The sequence below is a fragment of the Spinacia oleracea genome, chromosome 3 (genome assembly GCF_020520425.1).
Source record: "Spinacia oleracea cultivar Varoflay chromosome 3, BTI_SOV_V1, whole genome shotgun sequence".
NCBI lineage: Eukaryota > Viridiplantae > Streptophyta > Magnoliopsida > Caryophyllales > Amaranthaceae > Spinacia > Spinacia oleracea.
In genome coordinates, this window is record NC_079489.1 from 15,093,364 (window position 1) to 15,118,127 (window position 24,764).

The 24,764-nt window shown below is 35.7% G+C and overlaps 4 protein-coding genes across 4 annotated transcripts; 3 read left to right on the forward strand and 1 right to left on the reverse strand.

Moving 5' to 3' along the window:
- Positions 1–1,981: 1,981 nt before the first annotated feature.
- Positions 1,982–8,473, reverse strand: LOC110797441 (glutamate receptor 2.6-like). Its single transcript, XM_022002557.2, has 4 exons — positions 7,993–8,473; positions 6,094–6,379; positions 4,231–4,643; positions 1,982–2,493 (listed from the first exon to the last, which is right to left on the reverse strand). Exons 1-4 carry the CDS (start codon positions 8,326–8,328, stop codon positions 2,224–2,226), a joined length of 1,305 nt encoding a protein of 434 aa, XP_021858249.2. The 5' UTR covers positions 8,329–8,473; the 3' UTR covers positions 1,982–2,223.
- A 1,631-nt stretch (positions 8,474–10,104) lies between these two features.
- On the forward strand, positions 10,105–13,712 carry LOC110797468 (putative leucine-rich repeat receptor-like serine/threonine-protein kinase At2g04300). Its single transcript, XM_056838844.1, has 7 exons — positions 10,105–11,018; positions 11,137–11,238; positions 11,498–11,751; positions 12,129–12,258; positions 12,395–12,457; positions 12,853–13,045; positions 13,125–13,712. The coding sequence occupies exons 1-7, from the start codon at positions 10,226–10,228 to the stop codon at positions 13,534–13,536; spliced, it is 1,947 nt and encodes a 648-aa protein (XP_056694822.1). The 5' UTR covers positions 10,105–10,225; the 3' UTR covers positions 13,537–13,712.
- A 1,395-nt stretch (positions 13,713–15,107) lies between these two features.
- LOC110797469 (glutamate receptor 2.5-like) lies at positions 15,108–18,013 on the forward strand. Its single transcript, XM_022002580.2, has 4 exons — positions 15,108–15,474; positions 15,818–16,124; positions 16,557–16,981; positions 17,334–18,013. Exons 1-4 carry the CDS (start codon positions 15,124–15,126, stop codon positions 17,643–17,645), a joined length of 1,395 nt encoding a protein of 464 aa, XP_021858272.2. The 5' UTR covers positions 15,108–15,123; the 3' UTR covers positions 17,646–18,013.
- A 1,658-nt stretch (positions 18,014–19,671) lies between these two features.
- Positions 19,672–23,702, forward strand: LOC110797471 (putative leucine-rich repeat receptor-like serine/threonine-protein kinase At2g04300). The gene is made up of 7 exons (XM_056841202.1): positions 19,672–20,524; positions 20,651–20,743; positions 21,450–21,703; positions 21,813–21,939; positions 22,020–22,082; positions 22,793–22,982; positions 23,066–23,702. Exons 1-7 carry the CDS (start codon positions 19,675–19,677, stop codon positions 23,472–23,474), a joined length of 1,986 nt encoding a protein of 661 aa, XP_056697180.1. The 5' UTR covers positions 19,672–19,674; the 3' UTR covers positions 23,475–23,702.
- Positions 23,703–24,764: the final 1,062 nt, after the last annotated feature.

The following is a 24,764-nucleotide window of genomic DNA, read 5'->3' on the forward strand; positions in this document are numbered from 1 at the left end:
TCTTAAAAACATCCATCCTCTCACATAATGGCCGAGTCAAGTGAGCCCATAATCCAGCCGATAGAACCACCTACTTCCAAAAACAACCAGAAACCTACCAATATACCCCAATTCGGCATGCCTCAAAGTCTTGGTCCGCCAAGAGAAACACCTCAGCCCAGAGCCATGGCAACTCCTAGCCAGGGCATCCAAGTTCCAACCAGTGCCTCGTTGGCACGATTGGGGGCACAGTTTTCACCTGAGTAGTTGCGCACAGCTCTAGAAGTCCTGATTTTCCTTACTCAAACAACCCCCTAGGCTCAGGCTATGAGGCCACCTCTAGAAACTGAGGTCGAGCAGAGGAGAAAACGCCCCAGACCCCAAACCAGTCCCAATGTTTTGAAGAGAAATTTGCAACAAGAAATGGAGAGGGCTGACAACCAAGAGTATGAAGCAGAAAGCATCACACCTAGCAGAGCTCAACCCCGGGCAAGGACCGAGCAAATACTCAGTCCAAGGCGCCACTCCACATCAGGTACGCCAAATCCCATCCGAGCTATAGTTAAACCTGATAATTCCCCCTTCTGTGATGAAATACTTTCTGAAAGAATGGAAAAGATAAAAATGCCCACTTGCAAGTATTCTGGAAAGACAGACCCAATTAACCATCTATCAGCCTTTGGGGGGACACATGATGCTATACACCAACACAGACTCTATGTGGTGCAAAGTATTCCCTTCCACACTGGAGGGGATAACACAGAGCTGGTTTGATAAAATACCCAAGGGTACTATAACTTCTAACCGACAATTGGCTATCTTGTTCCGCACCCAGTATGTGGCCAACTTTGCCAGAGAAAAGATGACAAGAGAATTGATGTCAGTCGTCCAAGGGTCGCAAGAGTCTCTGAGAGATTACATATCCAGGTTTAACATGGAAGCATCGAATATACCCAAGTTGCAGCAAGAGGTAGCAGTCCTGGCCATGATGTCTGGTGTGCGGGATGGAGAATTCAAGAGTTATCTGGGCAGAAAGTCATTCACAACTCTGGCAGAGGTACTGGGAAAGGAAAATGAGTTCATAAAGAGTGAAGAAATCGGCAGAGCAACCTCACGCAGATATGTGGTAAGTGAGAACAATTATAGCAGCCAGAATAAGAGGGAGCCATACAAGAAAGAATACCCAGATAGGAGGGACAACCCGCAGCCCAAAAAAGACCGGCACGGATCGAACAGTGGCAGAGGCAAAGGCAGTGAATTCAAAACCGAGAGAAGAGGTAAATTCAATGAGTACACTCCCCTAGTTGCATCCAGAACTCAAATCTTTGTTATCAGCAAAGAGGATGAGAAGTGGCAGAGACCACCCAAACTGTACAATAAATATAGAGATCCAAAGAAGTATTGTGACTTCCACAGGGATCATGGCCACCTCACAGAGGAATGCACCCACTTAAAAGACAATATTGAGGATCTGATTCGTAGAGGACCTAACGCAGTTTGAGGCAAAAAGCTCTTATAGCAGAACTTATGAGAACAATAATTCACATTAGTCTTTAAAAGTTTATAAGCATACCTCTAATTAAACTAACGTCTACTTGTGAAATTAAACATGCATGAAACCAAAGTAAACTAGAGAATGCAATAACATGTTCATACATCATAAATAATTCAAATCCTCTACTTTCTAGTAATCATTCCAACAAACATCATTTGACAATATTAAAATTGAATTTTACTTCCAACATTTTCGATCACATATATGATAACAGTAGTGAAAGAAAAATAACGTTCACCAGTGTATTAATTTCCTCTCGGTATTCAAATTTTTGTTTGTCTATATTTGTCTAAAGTTGTGATAAATTTACATATTGCTCATTTGAGGGGGAAAATAAACCATTGGTTATACCTAACCATGTATAAACCGGTTGTATAATAAAAGAAATTAAAAATGTATCCGATATTGTCAATACGAATAGTACATTATACGTATAATGATTTATAATTTAGAATACTAAATATATTATTTAAATTTAGAGTATAGTTTTAGAAATTGATCGATGGCATTATAAGCTTACAAGGAACATGCGTTAAAGATCTAGAAGAAGAGAAATGAAAGGGGAAAGACAAAATATAATGGGGCTATGAGAAAACTCTTTAAATTAGAAATGAACTAAAACATTATTATAGTACATGTTATATACAGCAAGGTAATATAGGTGCGTGTTGGGAGACTGACAACTTATTTTACTTCTTCATGCACATGAGTGTTCCGCTGTAAGATATAAGCATGGCAATCACAAGAACTACCACAAATATGACACTTGCGACTGGAAACCAGAGAGAAAGACGATCTTGCAATCTTTGAGTCTTATCTTGACATACATCATCCAAATCACCGATTGTTGATGCTCGAATCTCACTGATTTTTCTATTATTGTCAATAAGTTGCACAATTGCTGCCGAGAATTTATCTACTGTAGTAGCAAATTCTGAAGGTAAATGTTTTTGGAAAGCCTAGGTGAGAAAACCCGTCATAAAATCAGTGCCTCGTCTCTTCATCAGAAAGATATAAAATAAGAAGCAAAATATAAAATAAACTAAACAAAAATAAAACGGTGAGGCCATGACAACATGATGTATAGTATTTTTTTTTTTTTTGACACCTGCACATGATGTATAGTTAGTGTGTCTCCTCTACAACTTATAATATTTGAATTATCTGAACGCACTATAAGAAATTGTACTATTAATGACGGGAAATCCCATCGGTAAAGGTCAATAATTGTTGATTGATGTCGGGATTTTCCGTCGCGAACCCGTCATAAAAGGGGACCGTCGTTAATGGTCCCGTCGTTAACCCGTCGTAAAAGACATTTGCGACGGTTGTTCCCGTCTTTGTTGGGTTGTTTTGCGACGGGATTTTTACCCGTCGTTATTAGGTTGTCATAAAAGATACAAATTTTTGTAGTGACGTATTCTAACTGGAACTTATCTGAATTTGAAGGATCTTAAAAGAACTTATTTAACTTATACGAATATATATGACCTTATCAGAATTTATTTAAAGATTATTAGATTATTATTAAAGTTTTAGCCATTAGAATATTGATAATAGCTGATTAAATATAAAATAATAAAATAATTACAACGGAATACTTAGTTTTTATATTAATAATTATGTCTTTTATTTTATTTCTAATAATATAATTACTACTCCTTAATATAATTGGTTTATGTCTCACCAAAAGATAGTCCATTTATTTGTGATGTACACGTAATTTTAGAAGTGTTTATTAATTAAACTTTTCCCTTATAATTGATAATAATTAACATATTAATTAATACTTACATATAATTGATAGTTATTAATGTCAACTAATAACCGGAAATTATTTTAATATAATAATATTAATATGATTTATTTAGGCTCCGTTCTATTCGAATTATTTTGACTGAACTTATATTATCAGAACTTATCTGAACTTAACTGAACTTAATTAGGCTCTTTTCTGTTCGACTTATTTTGACTTTTTTAAGACAAAATAAGTTCAGATAAGTTTAGTTAAGTTTAGATAAGTTCAGAAAAAGTAAGTTTTTTCAGACATTTTCACACACAAATAAGTTTATTTCAGACAAAATAAGATTTTTCAGATAAAATAAGTTCATATAAGTTCAGTCAAGTTTAGTTAATTTCAGATAAGTTCTTATAAGTTCAGATAATACAAGTTCAGTCAAAACAAGCCAATAGAACGAATTAAGCCTAACCGGAACTTATTTTATTTGAATAAAACTTATTTTGTCTGAAATAAACTTATTTGCGTGTGAAAATGTCTGAAAAAGAAACTTATTTTTTCTGAACTTATCTGGACTTGTTTTGTCTGAAATAACTCAAAATAAGTCGAACAGAACAAAGCCATAATATTACATGAATATTTTATTAACTCAAACTTATAGGAATTTTTTGGAACTTATTGGAACTTATTTAACTTATAAGACCTCATAGAACCTTATTTGACTTATAGTACCTTATTAAAACTCATCTGAACTTATAAGAACTGGTCTTATTGAAACTTATCTGAACTTATAGGTTCTGAAACTTATTTAAATAAAGTCTTATAAGTCGAGACAACAAGACCTTAATCATATAAGCCAACCTTCTAATTTATGCACATGGGAACACAATGATCACTGTATGTGCAACCTAAAAAAAATTAATAAGTGGAGGAGGAGGAGAGTGAACTAGCAACTTACAAAGCCAAATCCTGCAGATGGGAGACGAAAATGTGGAGCAAGGGTAAATTCATTACAATATTTGTCTTGGAACATCTTGAGATGATGTACCCCAGCAACAACAGCATCAACACCGCCATTTTTGCCTCCTTTTTTTAACTTGATATACATTTCATCTTGTGACCGCAACTCCCTTAATTGTGATTCTGGCACTTGATTATAAACCAATGTATCATTCATGAAGGCTCCTAGTCGATAGCCCACGATCGATCTTTTCCTGATTAGGTCATTCAGGTCCTTAATGTCACTAACTAGAGGTTGTGTTGAAATGAATGAAATTTGGAGTGGCACATAACAAGCTATAATGACAAGTAACACCATAAGGACTAGTATAATCACTGCTCTTGTATACATTATGGATCCCAGTATCGTTCCTGCATTAAGAGAATATGTCACTGAGTCTATGTACTAAAGACAGAAGAAGTAAAGTTTATTGGAAGTAAGTTTTATAGGTTAGGGCCTTAGGGGAAGAGGGGCATTAAAACAAATTACTAAACCCTAAAAATTGTGGAAGTATCAATGTTTTTTAGAAAAATTGTCAGAAACAGCCTATAGCTTCTTGCTTTTGTGAACAATTAACTTATATGTCCAGTTTTAAACAACTACTTAATGAGTTCGATTTCTTTTGATAGCACTGTGAATCCGTACACTTTATTGTTTCATAATTGATGCAAAAATTATGAGAGAAATTGAAAATGAGAAGGAAGTGTTGGAAGTTCTTGTTGGAAAAAAGAAAAAATAAAAAGTGAGCAAATGTCCCACATGGAAATAATACAAAGATTTCCCCTTGTTTATACTCCATCCGTCCCGTAATACTCGACCCGGTTTGACCGGCACAGAGTTTAAATAATTTAATAGGTATTAGTTGATAGTGGGGTATTATTTTAATGTAGTTAGTGGTAGGTGAGTTAAGAGGTGGGGTTGGGGGAGAGTAGGGGTTGAATTTTTAATTATTTTTTGTATGGAGTAGGGGGTAGGTGGGTTAGTAGGGGTTGAGTGAAAAATAATATAATATTGTTAGAATATTTCCATTTTTAGAAACATGTCAAGTATTATGGGACGGGGAAAATATGTCAAGTATTACAGGACAGAGGGAGCATATTTTAGTAGTTGACTACATCTTATTTGACAAGGTTGTAGGATGGCTTGGTGAACACGCGCATCAACTTGATCAGAGCGATGCATGGGGGTTAGGGATGGGCATGGGCCGGGTTTGGTGAGATCCCGACCCATATTTTTCAGGCGGACCCCATCCAATGGGTCTAGTGTTATTTTTAAATTAAAAATTTTGTCTTAGAGATTTTTTCGCGCCATTAATTTTACCGTCATTTACTATCTCATATTCACATTCGATACATAAATTATCACAATTCGCAAATTAGTGCCAAAATACTAATGCATGAATTTATCTAATTATCCTATTTCTAATTTATAATAATTGACCGGGCACATGAGCCGGATCTGGACCGAGTCTGGGTCTGAAAATATTGGACCCAGACCCGTTTTTAAATACATGGATTCAAATCCGCCCCAGATCCATTGGGTCTCTAATAACTAGATCCAAACCCTTAAAAATGGCCCGGGTTCAACCAGGTCTGAACTGGGTCCTAGACCATGCCCATCCCTAGTGGGGGTGGGTTGTGGACAACCTATTATTCTGTGGTTAAGGTTATTGGGGACTTATTCTGTTTTAATTACGCGTTTTGTCCATGACGCGTCGCGTACATCAAAATCAAAATGGGTGCAACCATGAAGGGGTAGCGATTAATATAGAACAATAATAATCAGGAAAAGAAACAAAAATACTATGTATTTGGTACTTACTTTTCCAGTAGACATCCCTATTCCCTGAGGGTTGTGTCAACGATGATGCATTGTTGTACTTACAAAGTTTCCAAATCCAGAACATTACTGCAACCAAGATGCCAAAGCCCAATGTAACGGCTACAACCAGAATTATTGTTGTGAATGGTTTCAGCACATCTCTTTCTCCCCGCAACGGTAGCAGAATACGCTCCTCGGTGTCCAAGTATGGTGTTGTAAAATCCACCCAATTCATTCTTTGGGATAATATTGTTATATCCCCAACTGCACCGTGGAGATTCTTCTCCTGCACTTATTATAGTTTTTGCGTTAATAAGCCTATGTAAGTTCTCATCGACTTACCAACATAGAGTTGGCTCAAGTGGTAAGCAGCTTGATGTCGCTTAAGGGAGGTCTCGGGTTCGAGCCTCGCCGTATGCAGAAACTCTTGTTGGGAGACTCACCCACCATAAGCAAGGTGTGCGACACGGGTCGGATCCGGATGTAGTCGGAGCTAAGCTCCGGTGAATCGGGTGTGCTATGCGTAAAAAAAAAAAGTTCTCATCGACTTCTATCAAAATAATTAAGTACCCATATAAGTTTATATAAGGAAAAAATGTTACAGAGTAAGCGGATGTATAGAAATACTAGTACTCCTCGTTGTTCTACTAAGAAAAACTTCTCATAACGTATTCTTTTAGCCTCTTTTTATATTTACATACTTACATTTTCTTCCTTCGGCTCCCTCAAAATATTATCATTTTGTTTGAAAATGTTGAAACTCTATGTTGTTCACATGTGAGTAGTACCATATTAGAGAAATAGGAAACAATTAATCCCACCTATGTTCACACCACCAATCAACTAGCAGATATTTTCACCAAACTTCTGTCTACAAAGCAGCAGAACCACCTTCTTTCCAAGCTGGGAGTGTGTTCTTCCTCCTCACTCTCAGCTTGAGGGGGAGTGTTGAGAATAGTGGCTATATGAAGCCATAAATGAAGCCCAGCCCAACATCAACAATCAGTCCATATAGCATAGCTGTTTGTTGTTTTCTAGCTATTTCATGTAATAGGTGTATCTACTATTTTGACAGTTTTCTAGTCACATGCTAAGGGAATGCTGAGGTGTCTTTAGGGCACTAAGTTTAAGGTTGATGCGCCGCCTATTTAAGGCATTGTAATGCTCATTTGCAGCACACAATTAAAATACAAATGAATGAATGAAAAGCTGGATTGAATGGCAAGAATTCTGTGTGCAATGTTCATGACTGGAACTACAAAAGTTCTCAGGGCATAATAATGGATATAAGAAATGATGCAAAACTTATATGAAGTGTTGGGCTTTTTTTATATATACTAGTCAGAAGCACGTGCCATGCACGTGTTGGCTCGACGTACATTTATAATTTTTACTACTCGTACAGAGTATTAATTAAGTTTTTTTTCTATTACGTATAACATAAAAGACATTGTTTACATCAAACAAAAGTTTATTATTCTTATTTGCAAGTTAACACATGTATATACCTTGCTCCATTAAAAACCACATGAAGCTGTTCACATTTACACCAAAAAAAATAAAAAATACATGTACACTCTCCATTTCTTTTTAAATGCATCATTTTAACTTTCACAATGTTTATATAGTATCTTTAATTTGACTTGGATATTTTACTAATATATACGGAGTAATAATCAAATTTTATTATGTAAAATGGTGTGTGTTGCAAGTGAATGACAATATTGTAAATAATAAACCAAATAAAGGGTATAATAGGCCATAAAAAATGATGCAAAACTCATATTGAGTTTCGGCTTTTTTAAGTAGAGAGTAGAGATATATATATAATAAGATAAAAAGAGATATTGGATGTAGTAAGAATTTGTGAAGAAAGAAAGGGATTGTAAACGTATGCACCTTATCCTGCACGTCCAGGAGCATTTGATTAAAACTGCCTTTCAAGGCCCCATTGGGCATAGTGTAGGGAACGAATTTGTACTTAAACGAAGAGCCAACGATCACAGCCGCTGCTTCGAACATCTTGATGGAGAAACCAGTGTAGTTCTGTATCTCTCCGTCGCTCGATTTTATGACCCTTACAAATTCGTTCAACTCATCTCTAACAGGAACAGCAATTAGTAGTTGTTGTAGCGACATTGTCGTTTCGTTTGTGCTATCTTGACCCATTACACGGATGGTTATGATGCAAATTGTTAAGAGTGATATCAGAAAGAAAATACCAGAATTCTTCATCTCTTTTTTCTTTTTTTTTCTCCCTAATTCCTGTGCAGGATAATGGTAAACGCTTTTCTTTTAAGGTCTGCTTCTGTTGTTATAGTCTGAAGAATGAAGATGTCGTTAAAAAAGTCGCCATCACTCAACTTGTTTGTGGAGCTGTAAGCGAAATCTTCAACCGAGATATATCAGCGAATTGTCTAAGTCAGCTCTAATTATTTAGCAGTAGTGCATTATATGATCGACGTTTATTAATTGTAGTATTATATATGTTAAATTCAACTAATTATAGAAAGAAGACCAAAGTTAGCTTGAATTCTTATACTTCTTATCCTTTCAAGTTGCGACATTAACTATCCAAAAAAAGACTCTGTAAGCTGATTTACAACTGATACTGAATATTCCAAGAATATTTTGTACTAAATGCTTAGCATATTGTAATATATGCACAAACATGGATCTCAAATAATTCCTTTTGGTCTAGTAGCAAAGGCAGGAGGTATATATGAGTAAATCAAATCTAAGTACAATAGGGGGCGGATCCAGGAATTTATGTATGGGGTCCAAAAAAAATATATGATTTTTTTTTTCCCTTTTAGTGAGTTAAAGTTGAAAGGTAAATAATAAATATTATAAACGTAATAATAAAATACGTGAAGAATTTATGAACTTTAATTTTGGATTTTCATAACAATAGTCCAAATTATAATAATAACTTGGCGCGATTTCAATTTAAAATGGAAAATGAGTTTTTCAAACTTGAAGGAGATTTACATTATTACAATAGTTGTCTTTGAACAAATAGCACATACAAACGCTAATTAAAAGAAAAAGTAATATCATTTTCAACGCTTGTGGGGCATTATAAATCTATATACGAAGTAATTAAATAGATCTCTAAAAAGTTCAAGGCATGCAACTATAAGTCTATAAAATGGATTATAAATATACATTACTAGAAACATATTTTATGGAAATTATAAAATATAATTGAAGAAAAAATTAACTAAACGTTTTTGTGTTTTTTTAAATCAAATTAAGTTATGAATCATTATAGAAACACCAAATAAAAAATAAAAAGTGATAAGAAAAGATGACTTACAAAGGGAAAAGGAAAAAAACAAAAAATACATTGAAGAATTTATAAGGATCAACAAACGACAAGTAAAAGATAAAATAATTTGTTTTTAAAAACCTTATAATGCATCTTACGAGGATTCGAACCTAGGTGGAAATTAGTACAACAACCATCATCCCAAAGGGGTTTCATTAAGATTATTGTAAGTTAACTATATATATTTTAACTAATTTAAGTGCAATTAATTACCTGAACATCAGTTTAGCAACTTTTTTTTGAAAATAATAGGTCCCTTCGGTCCCCTGTAGCGCTTAATAGGTCCGCCCATGGTACAATTGAACGACTTGTTGCATGTAGCTCTACATGTTATCGGGTGTATGTAACTTCTACCAATTGGGAGTATATATGTACGGTTAGGTCACGAATTTGAATTCATGTCCCTCATTATTCCCTTATTGGAATAGGGTGTACCCACGTTCACCAAGCAAAGTTGGTGAAAGGGTCTTTTTCTTGTTTGTCAAATTGACTTTTTTGTTTTCGGCAACTAATAAGATGGCCATTTCAAATATTGTAATTAGTCAACTTCGCACCAAGGCCGAGTAAGATGAAAGGGACTTTTTCTTCTTCTTTTTTTCTTTTTCTGCAGCTTTGAGTACTTGGAGTGGATTCAGAGGGTCTATTGTGTAGAAAATAATCAGAACTCGTCAAATTAAACACTTCCCAAAACAAAACAAAAAAACATAGACTAGTAGGAAATCGAGGTCCTGATGTACAAACTTAACCTCGTCAGAATTTCAGTCGTTACAATAACTAGATCAGACAATCATCATCTATATTATGTCTGAAAAAGCGAATTTTCTGAGGCAGATGGTCGGCCTCATCATCATCAACTTGTTACAGTCAGCCACACACGGTGCTTCTTCGACAGACAACAACAATAGTCCTCGACATTTGAAATATGATTGTTACTACCACGCCGGCTTTCCCTACAGCACGGGCAGCACATTTGAAGAAAACCTAAACAACATTTTCCCAGAAATTTCTGACAACGCCTCGCGGTTGTCCTACTCTAAACGCAGTAGCAACGACACAGGTATTGACAAAGTGTTTGTTCATTACTACTGCAGGGGTAATATCGTTATCCATACATGTCATCGATGTGTCGAAGCTGCGGTGAACACAATAAGACAGAAATGCAAATTTAGGAAACAAGCGATAATTTGGTATGAGGAATGCACCTTCCGTTATGCTAACCACACCATCTCCTCCCTTGACGAGGAACATCCAGATTACGTCTACACAAACACAACCAGTTTGGTGAGCGAACGTCTTAATCCATATAGACAGGATTTCGACGACACAATGAACTCTCTCATCAATGATACGGCATATAATGGCAATCCACCTGGCTTTTCAACAAAAGAAGTGAACCTCTCTGAATTGTCCGATACACTACGAGGTCTTGAACAATGTAGTCCCTTTATTAGTAGTATTCTTTGTGAAAAATGCCTAAAGATTGCTTTTAATAAGATGGATTTATGGTCCAAGACTATGGTTTATTTGCCGAGTTGCTTTATCAGGTTCGATATATTTCAACTATCATCACTACCTTCTCCATCCCCAAATCCAGGTAAGAAAAACCTTGCTTGCATTTGTACGATAATATGAAAGCACCAAAAGGAGGCGCGGCGGCCTTACCTTTGTGTTTGAAATTTCTCCTAAACTTTTTCTCTTCATTTCTGTGATAGATGGTCAGCGGTATAAGATCCTTCTTGCCGCCTTGTTACCTGTCATTGTAATTTTATTACTTCTTGGTGGCTTTTGGTTATGGAGGCGACGACGGATTTCAGGTAACTTAAAACTATAACATTATGCACAATACTATTTCATTGCCGTGGAAAATTATCAGTTATATACTTATATTGCTCTGACATATAGCTATCAAACTTAAAATATAGCTTTGACATTTTAGACGGGAAATAGATTATTTCATCGATCACCAACTTTGTTGCATAATTGGATTTTGTTGGTTTTAAAAGAAATTTGTACAAACTCCAAGAAATTAAAACGTTAAGGTCTAATTCTAGCCTTTCTGTATATAAGTAACAGGGCACACCAATAGTACAGAAGAAGCTGCAGAAGTGGAAACTAATAGTGCAACAGGGGAAACTAACATTGAAGAAGCTTGGTTGCAATTGGCTCGGTTTACTTATTCTCAGGTAAAGGACATGACAAATGATTTCAATAGAAAACTAGGTGAAGGTGGCTATGGAATCGTTTACTATGGTCGCTTGAATGATGACCACAGAGAAGTCGCCGTCAAGGTGCTTTCAAATGATGCTCCTAAGCAATTTACCAATGAGGTTTGTAATTTTTTGCAGCACCGGCCAGTTTATATATGTTCATGAACACACAATTTAGACGGTGGACCATAGTGCACAGTGAGCATGGTGTACCTTAAGAACACTTGTATATAATTAAAAGAACATCCGACTACGTGAAAAGAACCTGGATATATTTCTTTTCATATTTTTAATAAATAGTGAAATAATATGTTATTTTTTATAATAAAAAAGTGAAATATTATATCGCATATTCTTTTGTCGTAGTGTTATGTTCTTTTATTTATGCACATGTGTTCTTTTGGTGCACATGGTGCACCATGGTCCATAGTCCACGGATTGAACACACCTACTGTAAGGAGGTGATCCAAATAACAAATATAATTCTTCTGGGATAGGTTAAAGTGTTAGGAAGAATCTATCACAAAAACTTGGTTTCTCTGATTGGATACTGCGAAGAAGGAACTACCAACTTGGCACTTATTTATGAGTACATGTCTGGAGGGGACTTGAAAGCTCTTCTTTCAGGTGGCACGCTTAATTTAATTTGTAATTAATTTTGATTTAAGTGTTGCATCAAAAACATATATATCTATATGCTATACATTGTCACATTGTTGTTCTTGTCCAATAGCTTTTAAGATCTTATGCTCTCGTTGATCAGAACATTCAGGTGTAGTCGTAAGCTGGAAACGGAGACTTTCAATTGCATTCGACACTGCTCAAGGTGAATACACAGCTAGCATTCTCTCTATCTTTACCGAAATTTCTTTATGAGACTAGCTAATACATCCAACATACTTCTATGTTGCTACAAAGCTGCTTCTTAATTATAAGAATTCTACCATTTACCCTGTCTTTGTTTCTACACTCACATCAAACTAAAGTAGCGAGTCATAGGAAATTCAATCATAAATCAAAATCTGCTACTATTTGAAGGGAGTGACTACTTTTCGTGCCTATTGTTCTGTAACAGAGGATATTAATTCATAAATCATAATCCGCTACCATTTGAAGGAAGTGACTACTAATTCGGAATGTATACCATCTTGTGACTATTTTTTTCAGTAAGATTTGTGGTTAAAGCGTTAAAATCAACTCGATCATTATCTATATTTACAGGATTGGATTATCTGCACACTGGTTGCAGCCCACCTATTGTCCACAGAGATGTAAAACCGGCAAATATACTTCTAAATCAAAATTTTCTCCAGGCAAAAGTAGCTGATTTTGGCTTCTCGAAAATATTCCCAGCTGAATATGTCTCCAAACTTGAGACTAGGGTCATTGGAACAACTGGTTATCTTGATCCTCAGTAAGTCCATTCTCCCAACTCCAATCCATATGTATTGTTTGTCATTTCGAGATGTAACAATAATTTAGGACTGCTGCAGGTACCATTTAACCGGGCAGGTGAATGAAAAAAGCGATGTTTACAGCTTTGGAATTGTTCTGTTCGAGCTCATAACAGGGAAATCTGCAATCATAAAATACACAAACACTCATTTGGTTCAATGGGTAACGCCTCTCTACGAAAGAGGTGACATAGGCAGCATATTGGACCCAAGAATACGGGTTGAGGTAGGCGAAAACTACAACACCATTTGGAGAGCAACAGAGCTAGCTAAGCAATGTGTTGAGCTAGATGCAGCACATAGGCCAACAATGAGCAACATTGTTATTGAATTGAGGGAGTGTTTGGCTATGGAGAATGTGGATGTCGAGTGTTCGAGCTCCGTTACTACCACGATGGAGATGATGACCGCCCCAGTTTCAACTACATCGATGGGTCCACAACCCCGGTAGTAATATAATGGTGATACTTTTTATTAAATAGGTCTTAAACGCATCCAGTATACAATAAATTTATCGTACATCAGAATAGCTTTTAACCGGCTTTTAATAATTTTATAATGTTATGATTACTTTTTATTGTATGATAATTTTAAACGGTTAGATGGTTTACCTTTATAATTATGATTTTCCGGAAAGAAAAAAAATTTATCACTAGAAAATAAATAAATTTTACTTATATCGAAGTACTTTTTAAGCTTTTTTTGGTAACTTTACATCCACATTAAATACAATATTTATAACACTTGTTGTAAAAAAAAAAATCCGATACTATCAATACGAAACAAATTATATATTGATTTATAATTTAGAATACTAAATATATTATTTAAATTCAGAGTATACTTTTAGAAAATGACGATGGCATTATAAGCGTATAAGGAAAATGCGTTAAAAATCTAGAAGAAGAGAAACGGAAAGACTTAATTGGAGCCTATTTGCCCTAGAATTACATACTCCCTCTGTTCTTAAATATTAGTCATGTTTTAACTTTTCAATTCGTTTCAACTCAATATTTAAACGTAAATATCTCCATATACGTATGTAAAAAAAATATATAAAAATTTAACATTGTTGTACTACACATTAAGACGAACAAAATAAAATCTCACGTGAATATGTTTTGAAATACGTATTGGAAAGAAATTAGAATATTCTCTTCAATTGCGAATAGTGTCAAGATTCCTAATGGGACTAATATTCGAAAACAGAGGGAGTACATCTATCCGACATTCTTTTTTAATACTATTGGTGCTAATTAATCTGATCCGCATCTGGGTTTTTATATGTTGGAACATTGTGATAGTTATATTTTTATCCTTCTCATTTTGATTTTGAAAGTGAATGGTAATGAGTTATAATAATTACACAAATCTATTAACATTTGTACGAATTGGCATGAGTTTTTCTTCTCAAAATTACATTCAAAATCGCTACCCTTACCGTCATCTATTATCAACTACTAAACGGTCGACCTATATAGCTTGCGTAATTGAACAATCTCACTTCTAAGTTTTAATCATGTATTGTGTACTACTAATGCTTCTTCTTTACTAATTGTTCGTTGGTTTAGTGGTGATTGAGGCTGAACTTGGTAGGGAGAACTCGTGTTCGATCCCCAGCAATAACAATTGGGAGGGGACTGGAACCTATCCACCCAGAAATCGCCCTGAATCTGGATTAGCCCTAAGGGTGAACCGGGTGCTAACACCAAAAAAAAAAAAAAAAAGGGGTCGATCTTTTGACATTTGAAGACCATGTCAAGCCGTTATCACCTACAGAGTACTACGTTCTTGTCTAGATGTTGACTAAGAATGTGTCACACATGAAGGAAGGAAATAGAGTAGTGCACTTGTTAATATATTAATGACATCGTGTTTAGCAACTCATTAAGTTTGTTTCATTTGCTTTAATTAAATAAGAGGGTGGTTGGGGTTTAATAAATCCATTAGTGGTTGGGGTTTAATAAATCCTCGATCAATCTTGTACTAAAAAATACTGATTTAAGAAAATTTTGGAAATTAATTAAGAGGTTTCGAAATGACGATATACAAGAATAATGGTTGTGTTATGCTCCTAAGAGTTATGGTGGTGGCCTTGATACCCATGATTGTAATGGGTCAAAATGGAACAATCGATGCGAGGAACCAGACATCTACAAAACTAAGAATTTTGATTCCAGTAAGACCAGGGCTCACTAAATTTGTAGCCATCGAACGACATCCTATCACTGGGGTGCAAAACTTCAGTGGTTTTGCAATCGAAGTTTTTGAAGAAATCGTAAGTTTTGGACTTCCTTCTCCAGTTCCCTACGAGTTCATCCCCTTCGCCAATGCCGATGGCGTAATGAATGGCACTTTCGATGATATGCTCAAAGAGGTCTCCTCTCAGGTACGTATGGTTCTCCCATCCTGACCTCTTGCTATCTCTCTAGTTTAGAGCTGGGTAGGCGATAATAAATGATGATGAATCGATGAGCCTTTATACATGATTTGTTTTTATTTTTGAAACCGGAAAAAAAGTCACATGCATACATCAATATCCATGATAATGCAACTTTGAGAGGATTAACTAACCCACAAATCATGAATCAGTTGTTGACCTCGATTACCTAAAATAAACATAAACAAAAACAAAATCAAAATAAATTGTCGAATATGGTTATGAAATTGGAGTTCAAAGAATTTTATTGTTTTTTTATAACTCTCATTTACATGACAATTACAATTAGTAGGGCTATGAGGGCGCAGTGGGGGAGATATCGATACTCCATTACAGGACACCGTGGGTGGATTTTACACTACCATATCTAGACAGTGAAATATCAATGTTGATTCGAATGAATCAGCAACCAATCGGAAAGGGAGGAATTGCATTAGCATCAGCCACTAAGTACATTGTAGCTACTACACTTGCCTTTAGCTTTGTTGTTGCAATCTCTTTCTGGATTCTGGAATACAGAACTGACAAGAATGCTTCACAATCTAATGACACAAGCTCTTCCGTGCAATCTACAGGGATCGTGTACGACAATTTGCGGAGTAAGTACCTTAATGACATATTTACCGCCTTTTAAGTTTCACGTTTTTGTATTTACCACCTTAATTTTATGAAATATTTTAATCACCACCTCTTAACGGTTTTCATCCAACTTTTGGTCAATGTGTCCTATTTAACTAACTTCTTTAATTGGAAATCTAATGAAAGAGGGAGAAAATCAAAGAAGTTGGTTAAGGGGGCGCATATGGATGAAAAATGAGATGAAATCCGTTAAAAAGTGGTAAATGTAAAAAATTTCATATAATTAAGGTGGTAAATATGAAAATACATTGTAAAAGTGGTAAATACAAAAACGTAAAATTTAAAAGGTGGTAAATATGAAAAAATCCTGATGTAAATGATGCAAATTTGTTACTATAAAGAGGTAGATGTATCGATCTATTTGTAACGATTTCGTTAAAAATGTGGTGCAGGAGAGATCTTGAGATCAATAACACAAACAAGACTAGTGGTGATTCTGTTTTTTATGGTGATGCTGGTGTTATTGGGTTGTTATACAGCAAGCCAGACATCATCAATTACTGCACAACGTCGAGGTGGTGGTCGTATCAAGAACATAAACCAACTAATTAGGAATAAATTAAATGTGGGGCATCGAGAAGGATCATTTGTAAGAAACTTGTTGATCCAAAAAGGTATTCAAGAGTCGAAGCTAATAAGCCTTAATTCAGAAGACGAAATGACCGAGAAGTTATCTAAAGGAACTGCAAAGGGTGGTGTTGATGCTATTTTTGGGGATTCCCCTAATCTGAAGCTTTTCCTTGCTAACCATACGGACTATTGTGATCGATTCACTATCGTCCCTGAAGTCACTATCGATACAGTTGGATTTGGATTTGTAAGAGTACATCCTCCTTCCATTTTCGTAATTTCTTTTTTGATACCTTTTCTCAATAAATTGTTTCATTAACGACGGAATATTCAGTCGCTAATAGTGATGGGATTTTCTGTTGCGAACCTATCATAAAAGGGGTCGCCATTTTGGAAAATTCCGTCATTACCCCGTCGTAAAAGACATTTGTGACGGTGTTCCAGTCTTTATTTAGTTGTTATCCCCGTCGCAAAAGGCATTTTCGACGGGATTTTTGGCCCGTCAATATTGGGTTGTCAAATGACTCAAATTCTAATAGTGATTTTCCTGTTTATAACTATATATTGGATTTGAGTATTAATTTGTTTCTTTTACGTAGGCCTTCAACAAAGAATCTTCGTTAGCAAAAGAATTTTCAGAAGGATTATTGAAATTGATAGACACCGGGAGATTGGCAAGTATCCAACAAAGGACTATTGGTAGCTTGCAGACGTGTGCTGGTGATGATGATGATATTGGAGACTCTAACCAGCAGCTTCTGGATTCTGATAGTCTATGGATCCTGATTGCAGGGGCTGTTGCCGTGTTTTTTCTCATGACTATCATCATATTATTGTACTGTGGACTCAGACACAATGGTAGGAAAAAGAAAGCAATTGCCTACCCTTGCTATCTGCTTCCATGCTGCTAGAGTTTAGCCGCCGCCGTCTAATCTAAATGGACCACTTATATCGTTGCGTCTGTATCATGTGTTTTGCATTTTTTGAGCCTGGGTGTCAATATTTTTCGAGTTCTTGAGAGACAAATGATATACAAATTAACTACGAGAGAGCGAGGTGTCGTTGATTCAATATGATTCTTCTTCTCACCTGCTTTAAAAGAATTTCTACCTACAATCTTCTGTTGTACTACAATGGTTAGGTATAACGTGTTACGTGTCCTAGATATATATAGTCCTGACATGTCAATCGATCAATATTTCAACTTTTTTTTCCTTTGTGTAATAAGGTAGATTGTCTTCGTTCAGTGGAAGATTACTATTGTTTCGTGATCCTTTGCCGCGAGAGGTGCCGCCCTAAGATAGAAATTGCGTGTATACATTTATAATCAATATTATGGATCTCAAATTTTACCACTAAATATGACCTCGATGATATAGAAAACCTTTGGGACTGTTCTTTTGACTAAATGACTGATGCTCTATTTCTACATTGCTGCCAAAAACCAACGTGCACTCCTCGAGCATATGCATGTAGTTGGAAATGCATTGACCAAACATAAGGATATTAAAACTAAGCTAATTAAGGTATATCGAAATGGGTGTCAAAAGACCTTTTCAATTGTACACATTAAGAATCTTATATAATTTTACAAACTAAGTACATTACAACTATTTTATTGATGTTCATATATCAAATCCTGCCCGACTATTATTTGGTTTATGATTTCAATTGGGAATTTAAAAGGTTTTGCGCGCAACTGATAGAGTTGTCAAAAAATGACCCGACACGAGAAACCATCCTAAATCAACTTGGAGCCGTAACTTACCGGGACCCATAACCTGTTAGTAACTCGACCTGTGGCGACTCCTTATCCGATTTAATCCAACCCGTGGATAACCTCACTTGTTATTGACCAGACTAAATAGTAACTCCAACCTCAATTGGGCCAGATCCTTCTTCTACCAACTCGAAACAACTTAAACTTATTAAACTTAAACTAAAACAACTTGCAATTTTTAAATATACAAATATTTTACGCTTTAACGTTTTGAAATGACCAAATTAGTCATTGACTCGAAATTCATATTAACTTTATATTTGTATTGACTTAACAAGAATACACGATGAGTCGATCACCTGATCGATTGGACGAAAAGTTAAATTTTAAATAAATTGAACAATTTTTCAAAATATAAAAAAAAAAATCATACGTTAAAAATTTGATTAGATCCGATAGTTGCAATCTTGACCCCTGTCAGGGAGTGAATCCGACCTGAATGTTAATTGACTTGATAATTGTCCGACCCAAACTTGACTCAAACCTGAAATTACGTGCAACAAACCTGGTTTAAACCCGACAAGATAAGACATGAACCCGAAATTGAACCGACCATGCTCAACCTTAACCCGACCTGTACCCGAAATGGAAAAACAACCCGACATGACCCAACCGAAAACGAATTCGACGGAACTTGACATGAACCTGGGTGATCAAGTGTCCCAACAAGACCTGATTTCCAGGATGACTAACATGAACCCGACTCGAGTAACCGTTTTGACAGCTCTAGCATCCGTTGTACAAATGAATAACTGTTATATTAATACAATAATAACTTTTAAACATTGGGATAAATTTACACCAACCTTACAATACTTATTATACACCGGATGTAATCAAGAGTTTGTGTGTGGAATTAATAATTAAGATAGCCCGTGTCTACCAAGAGAAATGGGTCGTGCAGGACACCATAATATAATTGAGATGGACTAATTCTAAGATGCTATTAGTACTTAGTGCCTTAATGGTACAATTTTGTAGAAAAAAGAGTTGATAATTGACTCAATTAGAGTAATCTGGCTTCTCTTGTATAGAGATTGAAAAGGTCTACTTTAATTATTAATTAGAGTTATCTAATTGATCACTTGGTCTACAACCTGAAAAACGTTAAGCGCGTATGTCGAATCATCAAATGTCAAGCAATTACAGAAGTAATATCCATGTCAACAATGGTGTCATCATGGATGCAATTTGTTTCTTCATTCATGTCAAAAAATCTAGTATTGTCGAGGCGGATGATCATCACCGTGATACTTTTATTGTCAACCACTCATGGCTTTGCTGCCTCTGTAAATGACGACCATCCTGATACACCAATGAGCTACAATTGTCCGAAGAGTGGCTTCCGTTACAGCTTAGGCAGCGCGTTCCATGAAAATCTCAATCACACCCTTTTCACTGAGTTCTCATCCAGTGCCGCGCTGAAGACCTCTTCTAACTTCACCATAGGCAGAGGAATTGACCAAGTTTATGCTCTGTACTACTGCAGGGGAGATGTCGATACCAATACATGTCATCGATGCATCCAAGCGGCGGTAACCAAACTAGTCGAGATATGCAAATTTCTTAAACAAGGGATCATTTGGTACGAGGAATGTACCTTGCGTTATGCCAATCACCCCATCTTCTCGCTTGATGAGGTTAGTCCTTTTTATTTGCATAACAATCGTACCAGTTTGGTAAGCGAATATCATCTTGATCCATACAAGCAAGTCTTTGACAACACAATGAAGGGTCTCGTTAACCAAGTTGCTTATAATGAAAGCCTTGATGATTTTGCCGTTAGGGAGATCAACCTCTCCTTAACTCAGACACTACGCGGCCTCGCACAATGTTCTCCTTATATTAGTAGTAGTCTTTGTGAAAAATGCCTAACAGACGCTCTCAAGCAAATGCATGTTTGGTACATAACTATGGCTTTTTTGCCGAGTTGCGTTGTTAGGTATGACTTACATGGATCACCCCTAAATCCACCCCCTTCATCGGATGATGGTCCAGTTTCCCTACCAGGTAATATGATAAACTCGAGTTAACAAATTGAACATTATTAATGCGCATTCTTGCATCATTTCATGAATGAATGTGTTATGAATCGCTTTTGAAATGGTCTTGAAATTTTGCATATTTTTGTGCCAGCACGCTATCAGGTCCTCATTGCCCTGCTTTCTGTCTTAGTAATTTTGTCACTCCTTGGCGGCTTTTGGTTTTGGAGGCACCGTCGGTCAAAAGGTATGCCTAAACAGCCAAACAGGCAGTATTTTCTACTACCTTTGTTTCGTAAATATCTTTACGGTTATTATTTACACACGGTTGATGATAAAGGTCGTAAGTTGCGACAACATTCAGTTGTCACAATCTAACTGTCGGGTTTTAATTGGTATAAATAGACGCTACGTAAGCTATGCGTCATCAGACTATTTTTACTATGAACATATGTAAATAAAGTAGTCGATAAAGAAGGAAACAAATTAGAATATTAAGATTTTCCTACCTTTTTTGAAACATGTTTAATAGGTTATATAAGTTAAATATTTTAGTTCCCAATTTAAATAATGACACATAAGAATGTCATGGCATCATTGTAACACGGTTTAAAGGTCGCATGTTGCGACCTTTATCATTTTCGTTTACATAAATATTAATTAAGACAAAAATTGAAAAGTTAATTAGATATAACAAAATATGATAAGTAAGAGAAATGTGTAAAAAGGTGGTTGAGTGTATGAAAAAATGAACAAAATAAGAGAAAGTGGGTGGAAATTTGGAAATATTATGGGGTAAGGTAGTAACTTCTCATAGCCAAAAATAGAAAAAGTAAAGTGTAAAGATCATTTTTAAACGGACCGTACAAGATTTTTGTACTATGATCTTACCCTCTATCAAGCCATACCCAGACAAACTTCCATAATGGACAACAATTGTATACTTATTACAGGTCCAACGAATGCTACAGAAGAACAAAATAACATCAAAGACACTACAGAAGTGGATTCTAATATGTCAGGAAGTAAGCGTGAAGGATTTACGCGGTTCACCTATTCTCAAGTGCAGGAGATGACAAACCGGTTGCAGAGAAGGTTGGGCGAAGGTGCCTATGGAGTTGTCTTTTATGGTCGGTTGGCAAATGGGAGAGAAGTTGCAGTCAAAATGCTATCAAAAAGTGATGCCCCTAAGCAATTCAGCAATGAGGTGTGTGTGATTAATTAGCTTGATCAAGAGCTTGTTTTCCTTATTACTACATATGAATTTATGATATTAGAATAGGAGGTGAAGCAGAGAAATTTTTTGTAATTTATAGATTGAAGTGTTTGGAAGAATTTCTCACAAGAACTTGGTTTCCCTTTATGGATACTGCCAAGAAGGAGCCGTCTTGGCACTGATTTATGAATACATGCCCAAAGGAGACTTACACGATCTTCTATCAGGTGAGCCTAATTTGAATAATACTGACTGAAACAATTTTATCAAACTCAGTTTGATGTTCTAATTCTATCCTGGTGAACAGAACATTCTGATGCAACTTTGAGCTGGAAAAAGAGACTTGAAATTGCATTTGACACAGCTCAAGGTATATATATTGTCATACTTTCACCAAAATTCAGTTAAGATAAGTTGTATCATGTGCAAGAACTTTTTTAACAAACAAAAGTGGGTGAAGTTGGTGGGAATTCAACTTCAAGTCATAGGGTCGAGCCGCACCAACTGCGAAATGTTTCGGAGTAGCTCAAGTATAAAGGTCTGTGTATGTGGGTTGGCTAACCGTGATAGATGATAGTTCAATGGGTCCCATCTTCTTATCAAATAAAAAATTGTTCAGTAATTTTTTTGCCAAAAACAATTAGATATTCCCTCCGTATCTAATTAAAAGATACAGTTTGATCGGCACTTAGTTTAAGGAGGTTGAGTTGAATTTATTAAATAAGATGAAAGTGGTATTGTGTTATTATTTATTGTAAGAAATTGATAATGGTTGAATTATTTATTGTAGTAAAAAGATGATGTGAGTAATTAAGTATGGGGACCCTAAGAGGAAGAGGAGAAGAATTATGGCGTGCCAAAAACAGGAATTGTACTTTTAATTAAATACAATCGATTATGGAAAGTTTATCTTTTAATTAAACACGGAGGGAGTCGTATGTTATTAAGTGAATGAACATTTCCAGATGTAAACAATACATAAAACTGATACTCCATTAATTAATTGCTGTTTTATGAGTAAGATTGATTGATTGCATAATCATTAAACCAAGATTACAATCTGTAATTCTGTATAAGCAGGATTGGAGTACTTGCACAACCATTGCAGCCCACCTATACTACATAGAGATGTGAAACCAGCTAATATACTACTAAACCAACATCTTCAAGCTAAAGTAGCTGATTTTGGTCACTCGAGAATCTTCCCAGCTGAATATGTCTCAAGACTAACCGCTACAATCGTCGGTACACCAGGTTATGTTGATCCTCAGTAAGTCCATATATAATTCTACCCAATCTCATGATGTTTACATATGGATACTTAATTAGAAAGATTATTATTCGTGAGTACAGGTACTATGCAACGGGACTAGTGAACGAAAGAAGCGATGTTTACAGCTTTGGAGTTGTCCTGCTAGAGCTTATCACAGGACAAAAGGCTATAATAAGCACAGGCACTAATTTGGTTCATTGGGTACGGCCTCTTTTTGACAGAGGGGATATAGGAAGTATACTTGACCCGAAGCTTCGAGTCGATGTAGGTGAAAACTATAACTCTGTCTGGAGAGTAACAGAGTTGGCTAAAAAATGTGTCGAAATCGATGGGAAAGATAGGCCAACCATGACTCAGATCATTATCGAATTGAGAGACTGCATGGTTTTGGAAAATATGGATACATGCAACTACAGTTCGAATCCTACCTCAAGCGAGATGATATCTGAAGTTCATTCATTTAATTCGATGCATCCACGGCCTCGGTAGCACCATTATATTGCTCTGTTTATGTTTCTCCATGTAATACAAATGAGTTTTAAGTTTTTAACTCAACTCTAGTCCAACTCATTCACGAGCTGTTCACGAATGTAATATCAGAGTATTTGCAATCTTAGGGTATATCCGTTTCTAAATAGCGTAGTTTTAGGAAATTTTATGGGCAATACTTTTTTTTGTGCTAATAGAAAATAAATAATAAGGTAATGTGCTAGGGATGTTAATGGCGTTAGTTTAATTGTTTGTGAAATAGAGAAATAATTTTTTTAAAAAAAAAAAAAATTGGTGTAAGTAGGGTTATTAGGAAATAGGAATGAGAAACAATAAAGGATTCTTACAACATGTTACTTGATAATTATATTAATTCTTTTCTTCCTCCACTACAAGAATTTGTATCTTTAACGACAACCTAATTACGACGGGTCAAAAATCTCGTCGCAAAAGCCTTTTGCGACGGGGCTAACAACCAAACACTGACGGGAATAACCGTCGCAAATGTCTTTTACGACGGGTTTACGACGAATTTACGACGGGATTTCTATTAACGACGGCCCCCTTTTATGACGGGTTCGCGACAGGAAATCCCGTCGTTAATCAACGATTATTGGCCTTTCGCGACGGGATTTCCCGTCGTTAATAGTACAATTTCTTGTAGTGCTCCCATGGTCCTCGCACATACTACATCTCCTTTTTCCTACAATAAAATTAAAACATTGCGAGCATTTCTAACAGAGGGCTTACTACACATTACTTATATATAGTAAAACTTGTGTTAGTTAACGTACGTAGTGGATTTGGCTAAGTTTTTTTGGTAGAAAATCAAATGTTATAACGTAAGACTTCACTATTAATTATTTTCCTTTATTAATATGATGTAAAAAATTTGTTTTTTGTCATAACAAGTATGTATACAACTTTGCATTACTTTTCATTAGACGAAATTGCCTTACACTTGCATGCATGCTAATCAATTACGGAGTACTATCTTTTTTTTATTCTTGCAATGACATGTATACAAACACTAGATTAGAAATTAATTTTATCAATTGAATGAAGGCTTTACCTACTTTCTGTAGTTATCCATTGCTTTACATAATTTTACCTCTAGATGTACTTGAATGGTAACGTAACTATTGAAAGTATTTTATAGGGGAATATGGAGAGATAAACGTAGAACCAGTGGCGGAGCCAAGTAGGTGGACCCCCCAAAATAAATTGGGAAAAATACTTATATCTGAACGCTAAGAGACCTGTTGTTATATAAAACCGATCTCTTAGGTT